This window comes from Drosophila simulans, chromosome X (assembly GCF_016746395.2).
Source record: "Drosophila simulans strain w501 chromosome X, Prin_Dsim_3.1, whole genome shotgun sequence".
In the NCBI taxonomy this organism is placed as follows: domain Eukaryota; kingdom Metazoa; phylum Arthropoda; class Insecta; order Diptera; family Drosophilidae; genus Drosophila; species Drosophila simulans.
Window position 1 is genome coordinate 15,987,551 of NC_052525.2, and position 14,714 is coordinate 16,002,264.

General features: G+C 40.3%; 2 protein-coding genes across 3 annotated transcripts; both read right to left on the reverse strand.

Annotated features, from left to right (window-relative positions):
- Positions 1–559: 559 nt before the first annotated feature.
- Positions 560–6,185, reverse strand: LOC6726145 (actin-related protein 2). 2 transcript variants are annotated; one of them, XM_039298084.2, is made up of 7 exons: positions 5,557–6,185; positions 4,629–4,739; positions 3,783–3,797; positions 2,583–2,798; positions 2,318–2,527; positions 1,823–2,251; positions 560–1,754 (listed from the first exon to the last, which is right to left on the reverse strand). In XM_039298084.2, exons 1-7 carry the CDS (start codon positions 5,602–5,604, stop codon positions 1,584–1,586), a joined length of 1,200 nt encoding a protein of 399 aa, XP_039154018.1. In that variant the 5' UTR covers positions 5,605–6,185; the 3' UTR covers positions 560–1,583. The 2 variants fall into 2 exon arrangements, with proteins under 2 accessions (XP_039154018.1, XP_039154019.1); XM_039298085.2 differs by lacking the exon at positions 3,783–3,797.
- A 2,724-nt stretch (positions 6,186–8,909) lies between these two features.
- LOC6726146 (serine/threonine-protein phosphatase 2B catalytic subunit 2) lies at positions 8,910–12,285 on the reverse strand. The gene has a single exon (XM_002107086.4). It carries the CDS (start codon positions 11,623–11,625, stop codon positions 9,913–9,915), a length of 1,713 nt encoding a protein of 570 aa, XP_002107122.3. The 5' UTR covers positions 11,626–12,285; the 3' UTR covers positions 8,910–9,912.
- Positions 12,286–14,714: the final 2,429 nt, after the last annotated feature.

Here is a 14,714-nt window from a genome sequence, read left to right on the forward strand (position 1 = left end):
TAAAATATGTGTCCCTTGTAAATGTAATAGAGTTAAGAAATTTTTATGCCCGTTTCTCGTAGACAAGAAGGGTATACTAAATTCGTTGATGAGTACATACAGTATGTCAAGAAACTGTTTACACACTGTGAAATATTCAACTGATTACACAGTGTGTAAACAGTTTCTTGATTCAACTGATTACACAGTGTGTAAACAGTTTCTTGACATACTGTATGTAACAAGTAGAAGGAAGCGTTTTCGACCATATAAAGTATATATATTCTTGATCAGGATCAATAGCCGAGTCGAGATCTCAAGAACTATTAAAGCTATAAGGTTGAGATTCTAGAGTTTGTTGACCAATGTTACCTCCCTTTTAAAAACAAGTTGTGATATTTTTTCATATTTTTATTAGTCTCTTAAAGTTCTATCGATTTGCCAAACAACTTTTTTCGGGTATCTGATAGTCGGCGAACTCGACTATAGCATGCTCTCTTGTTGTGATATTTCTTTTGTTTTAATTTGGTAAAAAAAAACCATAAAAAAGTCGTATGCGATTTAGCTTTAGACTACAGTATACAGTACACATCATACATAATTACGTTTATTGCATTCACTTAGATAATTGGCATTCCACATTCATTTTACATATACGGGATATATGTATATGGATCACACATATATGTATATACTATTCATATGCCGATAGTTGCGACCCAACAATCATCAAATTGCAACTAACTAGAAAAGGCAGGTGAGGAAATTAAATCAAATTTAACACTTCGGCTGATGGTACTTTCGATTATATGGGGCAACGTAAATGCGTAATCTTGTGACTTCGATTATCATCTGTATCGTTATCGGTAACTTCATCTTTATCTAGTTGGAGACAAGCCAGAAATGCTTAGTTCAAGGTCGAGTGTCGGGAGTAGACGGGATCGAATCAATCAGTGTATTTAGTTAACGACCGAACTCGCGCTTTCTCCTTCTGTGCTATGCAACTTCCTCGTAATATTTCCGTCTCTCTCTCTCTCTGTCTCTGTCTTAAACACACACGATTTTAGTTGCTGCTACTAGCAGACTTGGCCTAGTTAATACTTAATGTGAAATACTCGCTGGAAATGAAACATTTTGCGTTTACAAAAATATCGCCGCACTTTGAATTTATATATGTAAATGTATATAGTTATATATATAGTTATATATATGTATTCATTTAAGAAAAGGGGTTTTGGGTTTGAATTTTAGACGTAATTATAAACAATTAAACACACTAACGCAAGGTTACACAAATTAGGCGACTATCGAATTACACTTTTCGCGCTCAAAGAAATATTACATTATATTGTACGGGGGTAACGACCAGTGTCGGCATGTCTGCGTTTATTGATAATCTAAGGGCAAGTGGACCAATCCTGCTCAACAGACACGCCCACTCGCACAGGCACACACACAAAAAAAAACACATATAGACGGATATATCACGTGAATCGGAAAGGTTTAAACTTATAGAAAATAGAGAAAAGAAATCTATCACTTTTTTATCCTATTTCTCGCGGTCCGCACACACACACACACTGACTTCGCATCTGACTCCGCCTCTAGTGACTGATCTTCTGCAGCTTCTGCAATACTTTGAGACCCTGCTCCTGGTACTCCTGCTTGGACATCCAGAAGCCGTCGCGATCCTTTGTCACCTCCGCCAGAACAGCTCCGCCGATGAAGACCATATCCTTGCGTCGCGGTGGATCCTCAATGCGTATTTTGAATTTCTGCAAAGTAAGCCCGTTCAATTTGTTACACACGATGTGGATTGTTTAGCTTTAACTTGGCAACTCACCGCCAGCTTTTCCGTATCGTTCTTGAGTACCCGCTCCAGGTACAGCTGTTTGATCTCACGCTCCAGCCGACTGGGCAGACCCGGATACATGGTGGAGCCGCCGGACAGGACTATGTGCTTGTAGAGTTCGGGCCGTATGTCGATGTCTGCCGCCTGGATGGTGTTGAAGGCCAGTTCCGCAATGCCCGGTCCCTCGACGTTGATTAAATGCGGCTGGAACAGAGCCTCTGGAGCCTCGAATCTCTCGCCGCCGACCTTGATAACACGACCGTCGGGTAGCGTGTACGATTCCACCAGCACCGTCGTCTCCAGGGCCAACCGCTGCTCCATCTCGATGTCGTAGCCAATGTAGCAGAGCTTCTCCTTCATTATGCGGACCGTTTCGAAGTCGGCGGAATGATTGAAAGCGTAGCCACGTAGTAACAATAACTAATGATCATGGAAAGATGCGAAATTATAACAGTTTGGCATAATGTAATTGTGAGTCAAAGCAACCTTTATCAAATAGCGAGTGATGTCGCGACCGGCAATGTCCAATCGTCGCGTCAAATGGGGCAGGGCAAACTCCTCGTAGACGGGGCATATATGCGTCACACCATCGCCCGAATCGATCACCACGCCGGAGATCAGACCCTGGGCATATAGCGTCAGCACGGCCTGGATGGCAATGTACGCCGAATCGAAGCCGTATTTCTCGAACATGACCTGTAAACAAACAATGTTAGTTTGAAGTGGGATTTTAACATATGGTATGACTCACCTCAATCATCTTCTCGCGATTCTTTGTGGGATTCATGGGCGGCTCGGTCAGCAGGATTTTTGTGTTTGTCGGATCGATGTCCATCTTTTTGGGACCGAACGTGTAGTCCCACACGTGGCACATGTCGTCCCAGTTGCGCACCACACCGTTCTCCATCGGATAGGAGACCTCCAGCAGGGATCGCAGCTGTGAGGCCTCATCGCCGACCATTAGATCCTGTAAATTCGTTCGTCAGAGGACGCAGCGTTAGTGACCGTAGCTTTCTCAATGGGTAGCCATTGGGATTCGGATAGGTTTGGACTGTTTGGTTGGTTGGTTGGGTATTTGCTTAGAGGCTGGGATGGTTAGTCATTAGTATGGGAGACATACACAGGTGGAAGGCACAATCACAGCGAGCACACTAAAAGAATGCAACCAAACTCGTCTAAACAATCAACGATTAACAAGAGGCAGCAGTGAGTGAGTAGTTCCGAAAAAGGACTTGCCTTTCCGAAACTCTGGCAAACACAGGGTCATGCTAAACAAACTAGGGATTAAAACAGGGCTAAGCAGACACAGGATATCATGCAGACGAGAACCTAACAATTTCAAATCAGCAAATCACAATTAAAACGAGCAGCAACTGAATTTGGTTGCCTTAAGATATGTACAAAAAACCAAAGGGTGTAAGCTTGGAAACAAATGGTATAAAAACATAGGAGTAAAAGTTAAATAACAAAAATTATATTTACGTAAATTTGTCGTTAAATTGAACAGATTCGATTGGAATTCGGTTTTAAACACGCCTCAGATTTATCCGATATGAGAATTAATAGATTTGTTTTTATTTTTATTTTTTTTTTTTTGTGGATGGAGTACAATTATAGATGATGGCCAAAAGGAAGCAACAAGATAGTTGGACGGGGCCGGAATATAGTTGGGAAAATATTCAAGGCAAACAACTAGTGAAAAATGTGAACAGTTAACAGTTAAGTTAATTAATTAATTAAATCCTAAGTGCGCAGCTTGAACTTCAGGAAAATTTCGCAATATTTTGTCAAGCGTGTGTTGTTTTGGTTTTTGGTATTTTCGTATTGTGTCAATCGTATACAAATTTTTATTATTTGATGTTTACTTGGTGATTAGATTTCTTAGTGGTAGTTTGGAGTTTGGTTTTTTGTTGTTTTTTTTTTTTTTTTTAACTATACAAACTTGACTTACATCGACATGTAAATCCTGCAAAATATTTGTTTTTAAAAATATATGTGAAAAAAAAGAACAGAAAAATGTATAAGAATATTAAAAAAGAACAGAAAGATTACAATTTTAAAAATATTTATTTTCTGTATCGTTTTTTGTTGCTATTCAAGATGTGTTCTCAATGATTTTGATGTTTCTTCTGTCTAAACTAAAGAACTTCTAAGTAAGATCTATATATCGAAAATCAAGTGATGCATTAAAAAAAAAGCACAATGTTCGCGGGGTTCAGCCTCCATATCCACAGTTCTTTGAGCTATGCCTAAACCTGGGTTAGAATCAGATATCCACGGACCAACTTTTAGCATGATATATTCACCATAATATATATATATATAGTATGCATGTGTATAATAATATGAGGGCCCACACACCGAGACCGAATGCAACTCAAGCAAAAATGCAATGTTGGGATAAGTGACCCCCAGAAGAGATGAAATCAAGATGGTAAATGAAACGATATGCGAATGGGGTAGATCGAAAACAAATGATATAGAAGTAAGTAGATATGCGACACTAATAGACAGAATAGAAAATAGAGCAATTCCACTCCAAAATCAGATGGGTTGGGGGTGAAAAAATATGGTGGGTAACTTGGTGGATAGTGAACTTCTATGCGCTAAATGTATTTCTTGCCGTTTAACTAGTCATGGAGTAGTTACATCGAAAAAAATATGATATAATATATGGATATTCGTGTATTTGATGGCCTGTGCACAATTGAATTTGTGTAGTGTATATGGTTATACTATCTCATCATGTTGTTTATTAATTTGAAATACTTTAATTGGCAAGTACGATGGACCATACCTTGACTTCGATGTCGCCGATTTTGTTGACCGCCCGAATCATGGGTCGCCCCACCATCGAGGGAAAAATGTGGGTGGGAAAATTGCTGCCGGCATATCCGCACTTAACGAACTGAAAAATAAATGGAGATGTTATAGAGACATACATATATATTATTGTGTATATGGAAAAGTATTAAAATAATATGATAGCAGACAATTTCTTAAATTTGTGCACAAAGATAAGGATATCTAACTTTAACGTTGAATTTAATTTATAAGAAAACTGAGAGGAAAGCCCAAAACACGTAATGTGATAATTTGAAATGCTTCTGTATCAACAGGTACTTAAAAGTTGAACATAATAATAAATAATTATTTTTGATTATTTGGTTTGGGACCAGCTATATAATTTTTCTCGGTGCAGCATTTGCTTGCGCCTTTAGTGTTGTGGTTTATCGAACGCTTATCGAAATCGGACCGTTATCACAATACAAAAATTCTGGGCCTGCGATAAGAACTGAATGTCGGAAATTTTATGGAAGTGTTGGTGTGTGCCAGTGTCGCTCTTTTCGAAAAATATGTAGGTGTGGGAGATACTGAGTAACGCTGGAATCGTGAGTAATCCACTGATTAGTCAAGCGGAGAGCTAGAAGAAGAGCGGGGAAGCGGAATATGAAGGAGAGGAAGAGGCAATCGCGTAATTGCAACTGCTGCAACTGCTTGACTGACCGCGACGTCAACGCCCGCTTGCCGGCAAGCAGTGGATTTAGCAGCAGCAGAAGCGCTGCTTAGACCACAAGAAGAAGAAAACGAAAGAAGCGCAGCCAACAACACTCGAAATGTGTGTCACACACCAGTCGATGGCGATGGTGTGGGTGTGTGCGCTCTGTTTTCTCCGCTTCTTGGTGCTGTGGGCGGTGCGGGTGGTGACTTTCCCGTTATCTTACCCCAGTGCCGTTATCACAGACGATAACATTGCGACCCTTGCTGTCCATGCTTGAAGGACTCAAAACCGGATCTGGAAAACCACTGCTTCTGCTACTCCCGTTGCTTCTGCCTCTGCTGCGGCAACTGCCTTTCCACTTCCACTGATGACGCGACCAGGTTGCCTTTTTGGGTGTTGGTTGTGATTCGGTTTGAAATCACAGCTTGCAGCGCCTCTGCTCGATGAAACCAAACAAAATATTGCACATCAATCGCCTTTCCCGTTGACTTCCTGCGCCGTTTATTGAGCACTGCGGTTAATTGATTCCTTTTCGGTTTTTTTGTATTTGGACCGCCGGAGAGCGATTGGACTTAATCATACACTTTCCTCTTCCACTCGCACACTCTCACAACACGCGGGCGGGAACCTTGCTCTCTTCGCCGCTCTATCGCTTGCGTTTATCGCCGCTTCGTTTGGCGGTTATTCGGTATTTAACTCTTAATTTGGACACGCAATTAAGTTTAGGCCAACACAGTTTGCCGCTATCGACAATTTATACTCATAATTTAGTTATTGTGCTGTACGAAAACTCCCTCGTTACTCCCCAGAGTTGAATAAAAATAGATTCGTAATCGATACTATCGGCATTGGACTGAAGCGTACAAAACACCGAAAATAAATACCAGAACCGTTTAGATACTAGATCGCACAATACTTCAGCCAATTTTAAAATTGTTGTTAATTAAAAATTTGTAGATTAAGTTTGCGAGTCTGTGTGCCACTATTAACAATTAAAAAAGTTTCAATAAATACAAATGTATTAGTAATATATGTACCATGCACAGGATTTACATAAAACAATTTCAATTCAATTAAGACATTATTAAGTAAATTATTGTATTAACGATTTGGCAATTTAACAACTAATCACAGCTATTTGAAAAAGCAATACCACAATAGGTAAAATTGTAAAAATTCGCACAATAATTTTTAGTATTTTTCGCTTGCGCTCTTGCCTTTCGCTCACTCTCATACTTAGAAAAATGTTCCTGGCTTAAAACTGAAAACAGGTTCAAAATTGGGCGCCAACATTGAATACATGCATGTATTTGAAGAGTTGCAATTTAAGCAACTATTTCGAACACAGAATTTCGATTTCAGAAATTATTAAACTAAAAAGAATAATTGCCCAAAATGTTAAGTTGACAATTCTGCTGCCAAGTTAAAAAATGAAAGTGAAATGAAATGATTGAACGCCATAAAATGGAAAGTTTGTTGCTGATTTATTTTATTCCGTTTATATAGTATGTATATGTATGTATAATTTAATAATATAATAAACGTTACTCATTTGTTATCTTTATAATTGCTTTAAGAGGCGAAATGTCTTATATATGTATGTATATACCATGCAGCCGTCTCGTTCCCGCACTTTTGATTCTGCTTTTGTCTGGGTATTATGTGTTATATTGAACGTTTTAATGCTTTTTAATAGTTCCCATTAGTATGTTGGTATGGTCTTGACGTATTATCAAAATCTACTCATCTCCTCAGCCGTTCTATTCAATTAATTACTTTTACTATGTGCCAGGAAGTTTCGCCTATGCCTCTCATGCGGTAGTTATGTACTTTCTTTATCGAGGGAACTAAGCAAATGTATCGTTAGTCATACATGGTGTAGAATTATTAATACTTCTTAGCTTTATACTTTACCATGGCTCTTGATACACTCGGAATGCAAATCGCCCTAAGAATCCAAAATTTACAATTAATTTATTTCAGAAAGTTATCTGAATATTGCCTACGTTCAATGGCTTAAAATGTATAGTTCTTTGATAATTAAACTATATTTCAAACCAAAAATTTAAAAGTTAATTGTTGACCTATGCATATTTTGATATTAACAATTGAAATAAATATTTGTAGTTTTAAAAAATTATACTAAAATTATACCTGAAATGTTGTCCTTCAGTGGAAACACTTGTTAATAGCCTAACAATATTGAATTTAGTTTTCAATTTCATTATTTTAAATCCGTAAAAATCCATACTTGTTGAAAATATTTGCGGCGATTTTCGAACATAAATGCCGATTGGTTTTCTGAGTGTATACAATCATTCTGTGGAGTTGGTGTTCTTGCGTTCAATACTCGAGACTATTGCAATTAAATCTGATTCGGGGGAACCCCCATTTCACTCGGCTAACTAAGTATGCATTTGCGGTATAACAACATCAACAATTTTAACCACATAGAGAACAGAAACTCTGAAACTTAAACGACCCATCATCAGCTTGCATCAACTTTCAATAATTATATAGTTGTGGTGGCGGATTAAAAAAAACGCTATATATATATGTATATAAATATGGTGTATCTCTCAATTAGTTGAGTAAGTTGTTTCCATTTCTCCAACTTTTTTTTATAAAAGCTAAGTTTCCCTCCTCGACTGCCTTGATTTGTTTCTTTTAGCTACGATTTAATTAATCTTGGTATTGTTACGATACGTGCATAGATCACTAAAACTAACTTTCCAATGCCAACTCGGTATATAATATATATATATATATATCTGTATAAATATTTAGATTAGAGTTCAATGCAATTATTGGTGGTTGAAGAGTCGAAGCAAAGTACAGCGTTAATATTCTTGGTTCGTGGATATTATGATCTGGATGAAGGCATTTCTTGCGTGAGTATGTATCTATATCTTATATCTTTTGATTTCGCATTGATAGTGGTTGTGATAGTGATAAGGGAGAAGCCGATGCCATCGGTTTGGGGAAGAGGTGTAGGCGCAAAAATTGAGAACTTGATTGCCATCATTATCATTGAATTGATCTGAAACGCCGAAACTCATCCGTTTCTCATGTGTGTTCCATGCCTTATACTTACTTAAATACATCTCATTCGCTTAATCTCATTGCAATTAGCTCATTCTAAGTCAAGGGAAATAAGTTTTGTGTGTGTGTGTGTGCTAGCGCTCTTTCTCTCTCAACAAAAATCGATTCGCTAAATTAGTTAATTAATTATACGTTTAGTTCAATTTACACGCAGAAATATATTATACGTTATTAGGTTTACACAGTAATTTAATAGTTAAATATTTGATTTGCTATTTAAATGGTAAACGATCCGCTCTTTCAGTGTTCAAAATGCATTCACATCAATGGAAATCGATCGATCCTATTCATCGAATTTATTAATTAGCTAGACTGATCCTCAAACAAACGATTATCATCTTGTGATCTCTTGTGGATTTTTGCTGCTTTTTGTTTGCTTTTGTTTGGTTTTTTGTTCGCCAAGCTACTGATAAAACGCAAATAGTTTATACACACACAGTCGTACACGTAAAATGTAACATATTAAGTCGAAAGTTAGATTATGCAACAATAATACATATACATATATTTAAGTATATATTAAAAAAAAAAAATATAAACTCTGATTTCACTTTCAATGTTTAATTCGTATAAGGAACATTTATGGACTATTGCGGCACATATTGCAAATGGTTTCGAAATTGTTTGCTTCTTTCTTTTGTTTCTATGCAAGATTACATTTCTAGAGTTCAAGGATTACGATTATTACAAAAAATGACCTTTGCTCATTTCAAATTTCATTACACTTTCGGTTGCATCGCGGCACTGCGCCTCGATATTTCTAAATAATCATATGTATACATATATGTACGCTTCTTTTTTGGCGCTGCTAAATGTTTGGAACAGATTAGCGCTGGATTTTGTTTCCCATATCTCTTCAATTGGATTAGTGTTGTTTCTTGCTTTTGGGGAATTCTGGGGTTATTATTCTTCTTAAATTATCGCATTATCGCAGGGGGGAGGGGTTGCAATTTGCTCATTCCGTTTTGTTCATTTTCCATTTTAAAATTTGCCCATTTCAGTTTATACATTACAACTTAAGCTAGGTTATGGGTTACGTTATGGGTTGGTTTTCTTCTATCGAGAAAGGGAATTTTCCTTTTTGGGGGCCGGCGCGCCAAAGTATGCCACACATAATTCTAATATCCAATGTGCGCGCGCCTGCGTTAAAACAAATCTCTGCTCCGTGCCGTCGGTTTGGAGGCTCTGGGCCATGGACATAGACATGGGCATGGAGCTGGTGCGGGATCACATACGAAATGCAGGGGGTTATGACAATTACTTAGAATTAGAATTGGTTTTAGTATTTAAGTTGTTGCTCTGCCACATTAAGTTTAATTAAGGTTCCGTTCGGTTGGTGTTCTTTGTGTTGCCTCCGCTCCGCTCCACTCAGCCCCTCCTTCAGACCAATTCAGACCTCGCCAGACTCCTCCGTGCCGCATCTGCATCTGCATCTGCATATGCATCCTCGTCCTGCAGCCGCACTAGATGGCACAGCTTACCCATGTCCTGCCCCATTTTTGCCGCCCTGCTGACTGTGCTGATTCGGATCCTCGCTGGGCGTGGGCGGCTGATCCCGCCGCGGCGGCATCCGTTCGTTGACGGCATCCAGGCCCTTGGCCTCCGCGAACGAGGTAATCTTGTGGTTGGGCGAGAAGCCCTGCATGGCGTTCTTGAGCGACTGCTTGCCGCCGGAGAGGGCGCCGAGGGGCAGGGCGCCCGTGGGCGTCAGGCCCTTCAGCTGCAGCACCGACTCGGACTCCTCGCGCAGCACGGAGAAGACGCGCGCCATCTTGCCGATGGCACGGATCTTGTTGCGGATCACCTCCTTGCGCAGCGCCGCCTCGTCGTCGGAGAGCGGCTCCTCGCTCTCCTCGGTCATGAGCTCGTCGTCGGAGCAGATGTTCAGCACGTTCACCAGCATCTCGGTGACCTTCTCGCCCACGAAGGGCAGCGACCAGGTGAACACGTCCATGAAGTTGGGCAGCCAGTACGGGTGCGGCGAGCAGTTGAACTGCCGGATGTTCATCACGTTGTTCTCGTACTTCAGCACCGCCGCCTTGTTGTTGTACACGTCGAGATAGTTGGGCGCCGAGAAGATGGTGATCAGCGAGGGGAAGCCGGTGGTCTGGCTCTTGCGGTACATGCGGTAGCCGGCGTCCTGCGCCTCGTGCGCCCGGATGATCGACAGCAGGTTGTTGTTCTGCAGGAAGTCGCAGCAGGCGGCGTAGCTGTAGAAGTACGAGCAGCCGCGCACGGAGTTGTGCGTGTAGAAGTCCGAGTTCTTCTCGTTGCCGAAGTCCTCCAGCGGATCGGACCACAGCAGGTCGCACATGGGGCCGAAGGCGGGCGGCTCCTTGAAGCGGTCGAGCCGCCGGATGTCCTCCAGCTCGTGTATCTCCGGCGACAGGCCGCCGTGCACGCAGAGGAACTGCTGGTTCATGAGCGCCGCCAGCGGCAGGCAGTCGAATGCGTCCATGCAGGCGTCGTACACGCGCTCCGAGTACTTGATCTTGCACTCCTGCTTGAAGGTGAAGTACTCGGTTAAGTGCCGGCACTCGTGGTTGCCGCGCAGCAGGAACAGCGTCTGCGGATAGGTGATCTTCAGCGACCACAAATACAGGACGCACTCGATGCTGAAGTAGCCCCGATCGACGTAGTCGCCCAGGAACAGATACTTGGTGCTCGCGGGCGAGCCGCCCACTTCGAACAGCTTCATCAGGTCGTAGAACTGGCCGTGGATATCGCCGCACACCGTCACCGGCGCCTCGATATCGATCATCGTCTTCTCCTGACGCAGCAGGGCGGCACCGTCCTGGATGATTTTCAGGGCGGGCGCCTCATCGATTCTGCCCTCCAGGATGAAGTGCTGCTTGAGCAGCTCGTGGTTGGGCTTGCCGGTGCGCTGGTCGAACACCTCCGCCAAGGTCAGCTTGTGGCTGGGCGGGAAGGGAACGCTGTCCACCACCCGTTCCTTGGTGTTTACTGCCGTGTGGCCGCCGTGCAGCTTTCCAGTGCTCGCTCCTGTGCCCGTTCCAGTGGTGGGACTGCTGTTGTCGCTGTTGTTGCCCGCTGCAGCGGTACTGCTGCTATTGTTGTTGTTGTTCGAGGCGGTACTATTGGCATCTGTGGCTTCCGCCGATCCGGCACTGACGGTGCGGGCACTTGTTGCCGCCTGGGCAACGCTGCTGCTCTGGTTATTCGAAGACATGGTTGGGACTTCTGTTTCTGTTTCGGTTTTTGGCTCTGCTGCTACGGCTACTGCTTCCCGTTTCCTTTTTCCTGGTTTCTATTCCGGGATTCGGAATCGGACTGCTCCTCTCCCGCTCCCACTTCCACTGGCTCGCTCTCCCGCTCTCGCTCTCTCACGGCTCAGTTCTGTTTCCACTGCCCACACACAAACGCACACACACACACGCACAGTCGCTCACTCACTCACTCACACTCTGGTACTTTCCCTGGCTGCTGCTGCTGTGTGGTTGTTGCTGCTGCTCCTACTGTTGTTGCTATTGTTGCTGTTGTTGTTGGAGTGCCTGGTGAGCCGCTTTATCGCCTTCCAGCTTTGATTCGCTTTCCTTTCCTTTCCGCTGGCTTTGCTTTGATTTTGGAACGCTGACTCCGCTGCTTTCTTCCGTGGCCTGCGCCGCTGGCCTAGCCGTTTTCCAAAAGTGCTGCTTTCACTTAACAACAATCATAGTCACTCTGTCTCAGTATTTGCTGCTTTTTTCGCTTCGACCCTGCAGACGTCGTAATTTCTCTCTTTCGCTACGTTTTTTTTCTCGCTTTTTTTAATGGAATTTTCTGCAGTGTGGCCGTGGCTCAAAAGCTCAAACTTACTGCACGTCCGCTGGAATGTGTACTCTAGTCGAGACTCGCACCTGGAAAGTCATGGAAGTAGTCGAGTTAGGTACATGCAAAATTATATATTTCTCTTTATGCTTAATAATTTAAATAAATACGCTTGCTTTTATCTCCTTTCTAAAAATAGTATTTACATTAAAGATGTAGATAGTGAGGCAAAACTAACATCGCAACAAGTTCGGCACAGCAATGTACCACAAGGTGCAAAACTTGGATAATTATATCGAATTGGACTTGGGACGTTTTCAAAATGCCAATTAGAAAACAATTTATTTTAAAAAGCTAAAGCTATCAATTAAGCCTTTCAGCGTTATTATTCTTTAAACTTAGATAACTAAACATTATAAAATGAATTAAAATGAGAATATAAGAGCCCAGATGCTGAATCTATCAATATACATAAGTAAAAGCCTCATAACTGGAGTTCTTGCCCACCTGTCGGTTTCGCCCCACTTACCTGGTCCTTAATTTTCGAGCAAATTCTGGACATTACTCACTCAGTCCACCACTTCTCGAGCCTTCTGGTGGATATGCTTCCCGGGATTAAATATGTATATGCTTATTCTGAAATTCCCCGGTGGCGAAATCGACTCAAACGAACTTTTAGAGGAAATAATAAATGTGCGCGCATTTTATTCTCAGGATAGGTACTTGTATATTTTTTTAATGTTTTTGTATTTCTTTTTTGGTTGTTTTTGTTTTTTTTTGCTTGTTTTTTTCCTTTTTGTTAATATTAATTATGTTAATAACATTGATAATCATTTTGTTTTCATTGGGTTTCTTCATTTTGTTTTGCATTCACTTAAGGTTAAAACTTGTTGTCTGCATTTTGTTGTTGCCTTCATTTATTCTCCATCGTCTACATCTCCATTATCATCATCTTTATCTTGTAAATTAATTTGTTATCTTCCTTGGATTGCATACAATGTTCGTCACAACGGCGCAAATTTTATTTAATATTTGCCAGCCAGCTGCGCCTTGCAATACAGTTTATAAATTTGTTTATCCATTAACTTTGGTTTCGGTTTAATAATAAAATTGAAAATTTTTAAGAGATTTATCTAGATGTGATGTTTTCTTGTTTGTTAATTTGTTATGTTGCATTTTTAATATTATTTATTTTGTTTTTGGTTTTTCTTTCCCATCTTCCATCCATTTGTTTTGTTTTTCTTTTAATATAAGTATATAAACTTTTTGCTTTGACAAAGTTTTTCCAACTTATATTTATCATACATGTTATATATAAATAAATGTTTAAATATATATAAAATATGCATTTAAATTGATTTATCCAAAAGGTAAAGTTTTAATTGTTTTTGTTTTTTTCTTCACTTGGTTTTTCTTGTTTTTTTTTTGCCTTTGCTTTTTTTTGTCCATTTCTTTTTTGTTTATAATATATATTAAATTGTTTTCTTTTTCGTGTAAAGTTTTAAAGCATTCGAGGGCAGGAAGTAGATGTTGAAAAATACATGTATCAAAAAAATTAAGGTAACGTATATAATTACATACATACATACATATGATGAAAAGGTTTTCATTCGCATTGCAATGGATGAGATGAGTGGAAACGAAAAACAAGAAATCTTCCCATTTTCTCTTTATTCTCGTTAATTTTAATAAGTGTATATACGATTATAAAAAAATCAATTGGTTAACAAAATGGCTTACTTAAAGCGACTTAAATATTTGATTGTACATAGTAGTTCAAGCTAATCGATAAACTAACAGTCTAACGGAAATTTGAAAAAAAAAACTCTAAAAACGTTTATGTTCAATACGCGATTTATTCGATATCGAACTGAGTGTGGAATTGATTGTAATCGGCCATTCTGATTTTAACTTTCGGCTGAAATTTGAGTATAGTTTTTTATGGGCATTTTTTCATCACGTCTTGGCTATCTTTAAATATCATTCTCTGGGTTTTGAAACCACTTCAAAAACTGCCTAGACGTGTGCTACGAAAGACTTTTCGAATGAAAATTGTTTGTTTTTCATACCATACTGATAGGCAGCTTTCGAAATGGTTTCAAAACTCAAGGGATTTTACAAAAACGGTGCCGAAAGTCAAGTTCGAAATAGGACCCATTCGTTTTTATATTGAAATTGTGGTTTGCTGTAGTTGGTAATTTGGTTTTAACTTTATATTCGCTTCTTCTTCTCTTGTATTTCCTATTCATATATGGTGTAGTAGAAAATGTACCGATAAAAAGTGTTATTTTCCTTTGCTTTTGGTATGGTTTTCGCATTTTTGCTGGGTCCTCTTCTGAGGTCACCGAAACGACAGAGAGAAAGACATAGAGATAGAGAGAGAGAAAAGATAAAGGGTCAAGGTCGAAGTCGAGTCGGGAGTTCACAGTGCGAGAGAGACGGAGAGAGATAGAGAGAGAGAGAGAGAGAAAAGAAGAGCAGGACAACAGGAGAATGGAGAGGTTAGAGCGA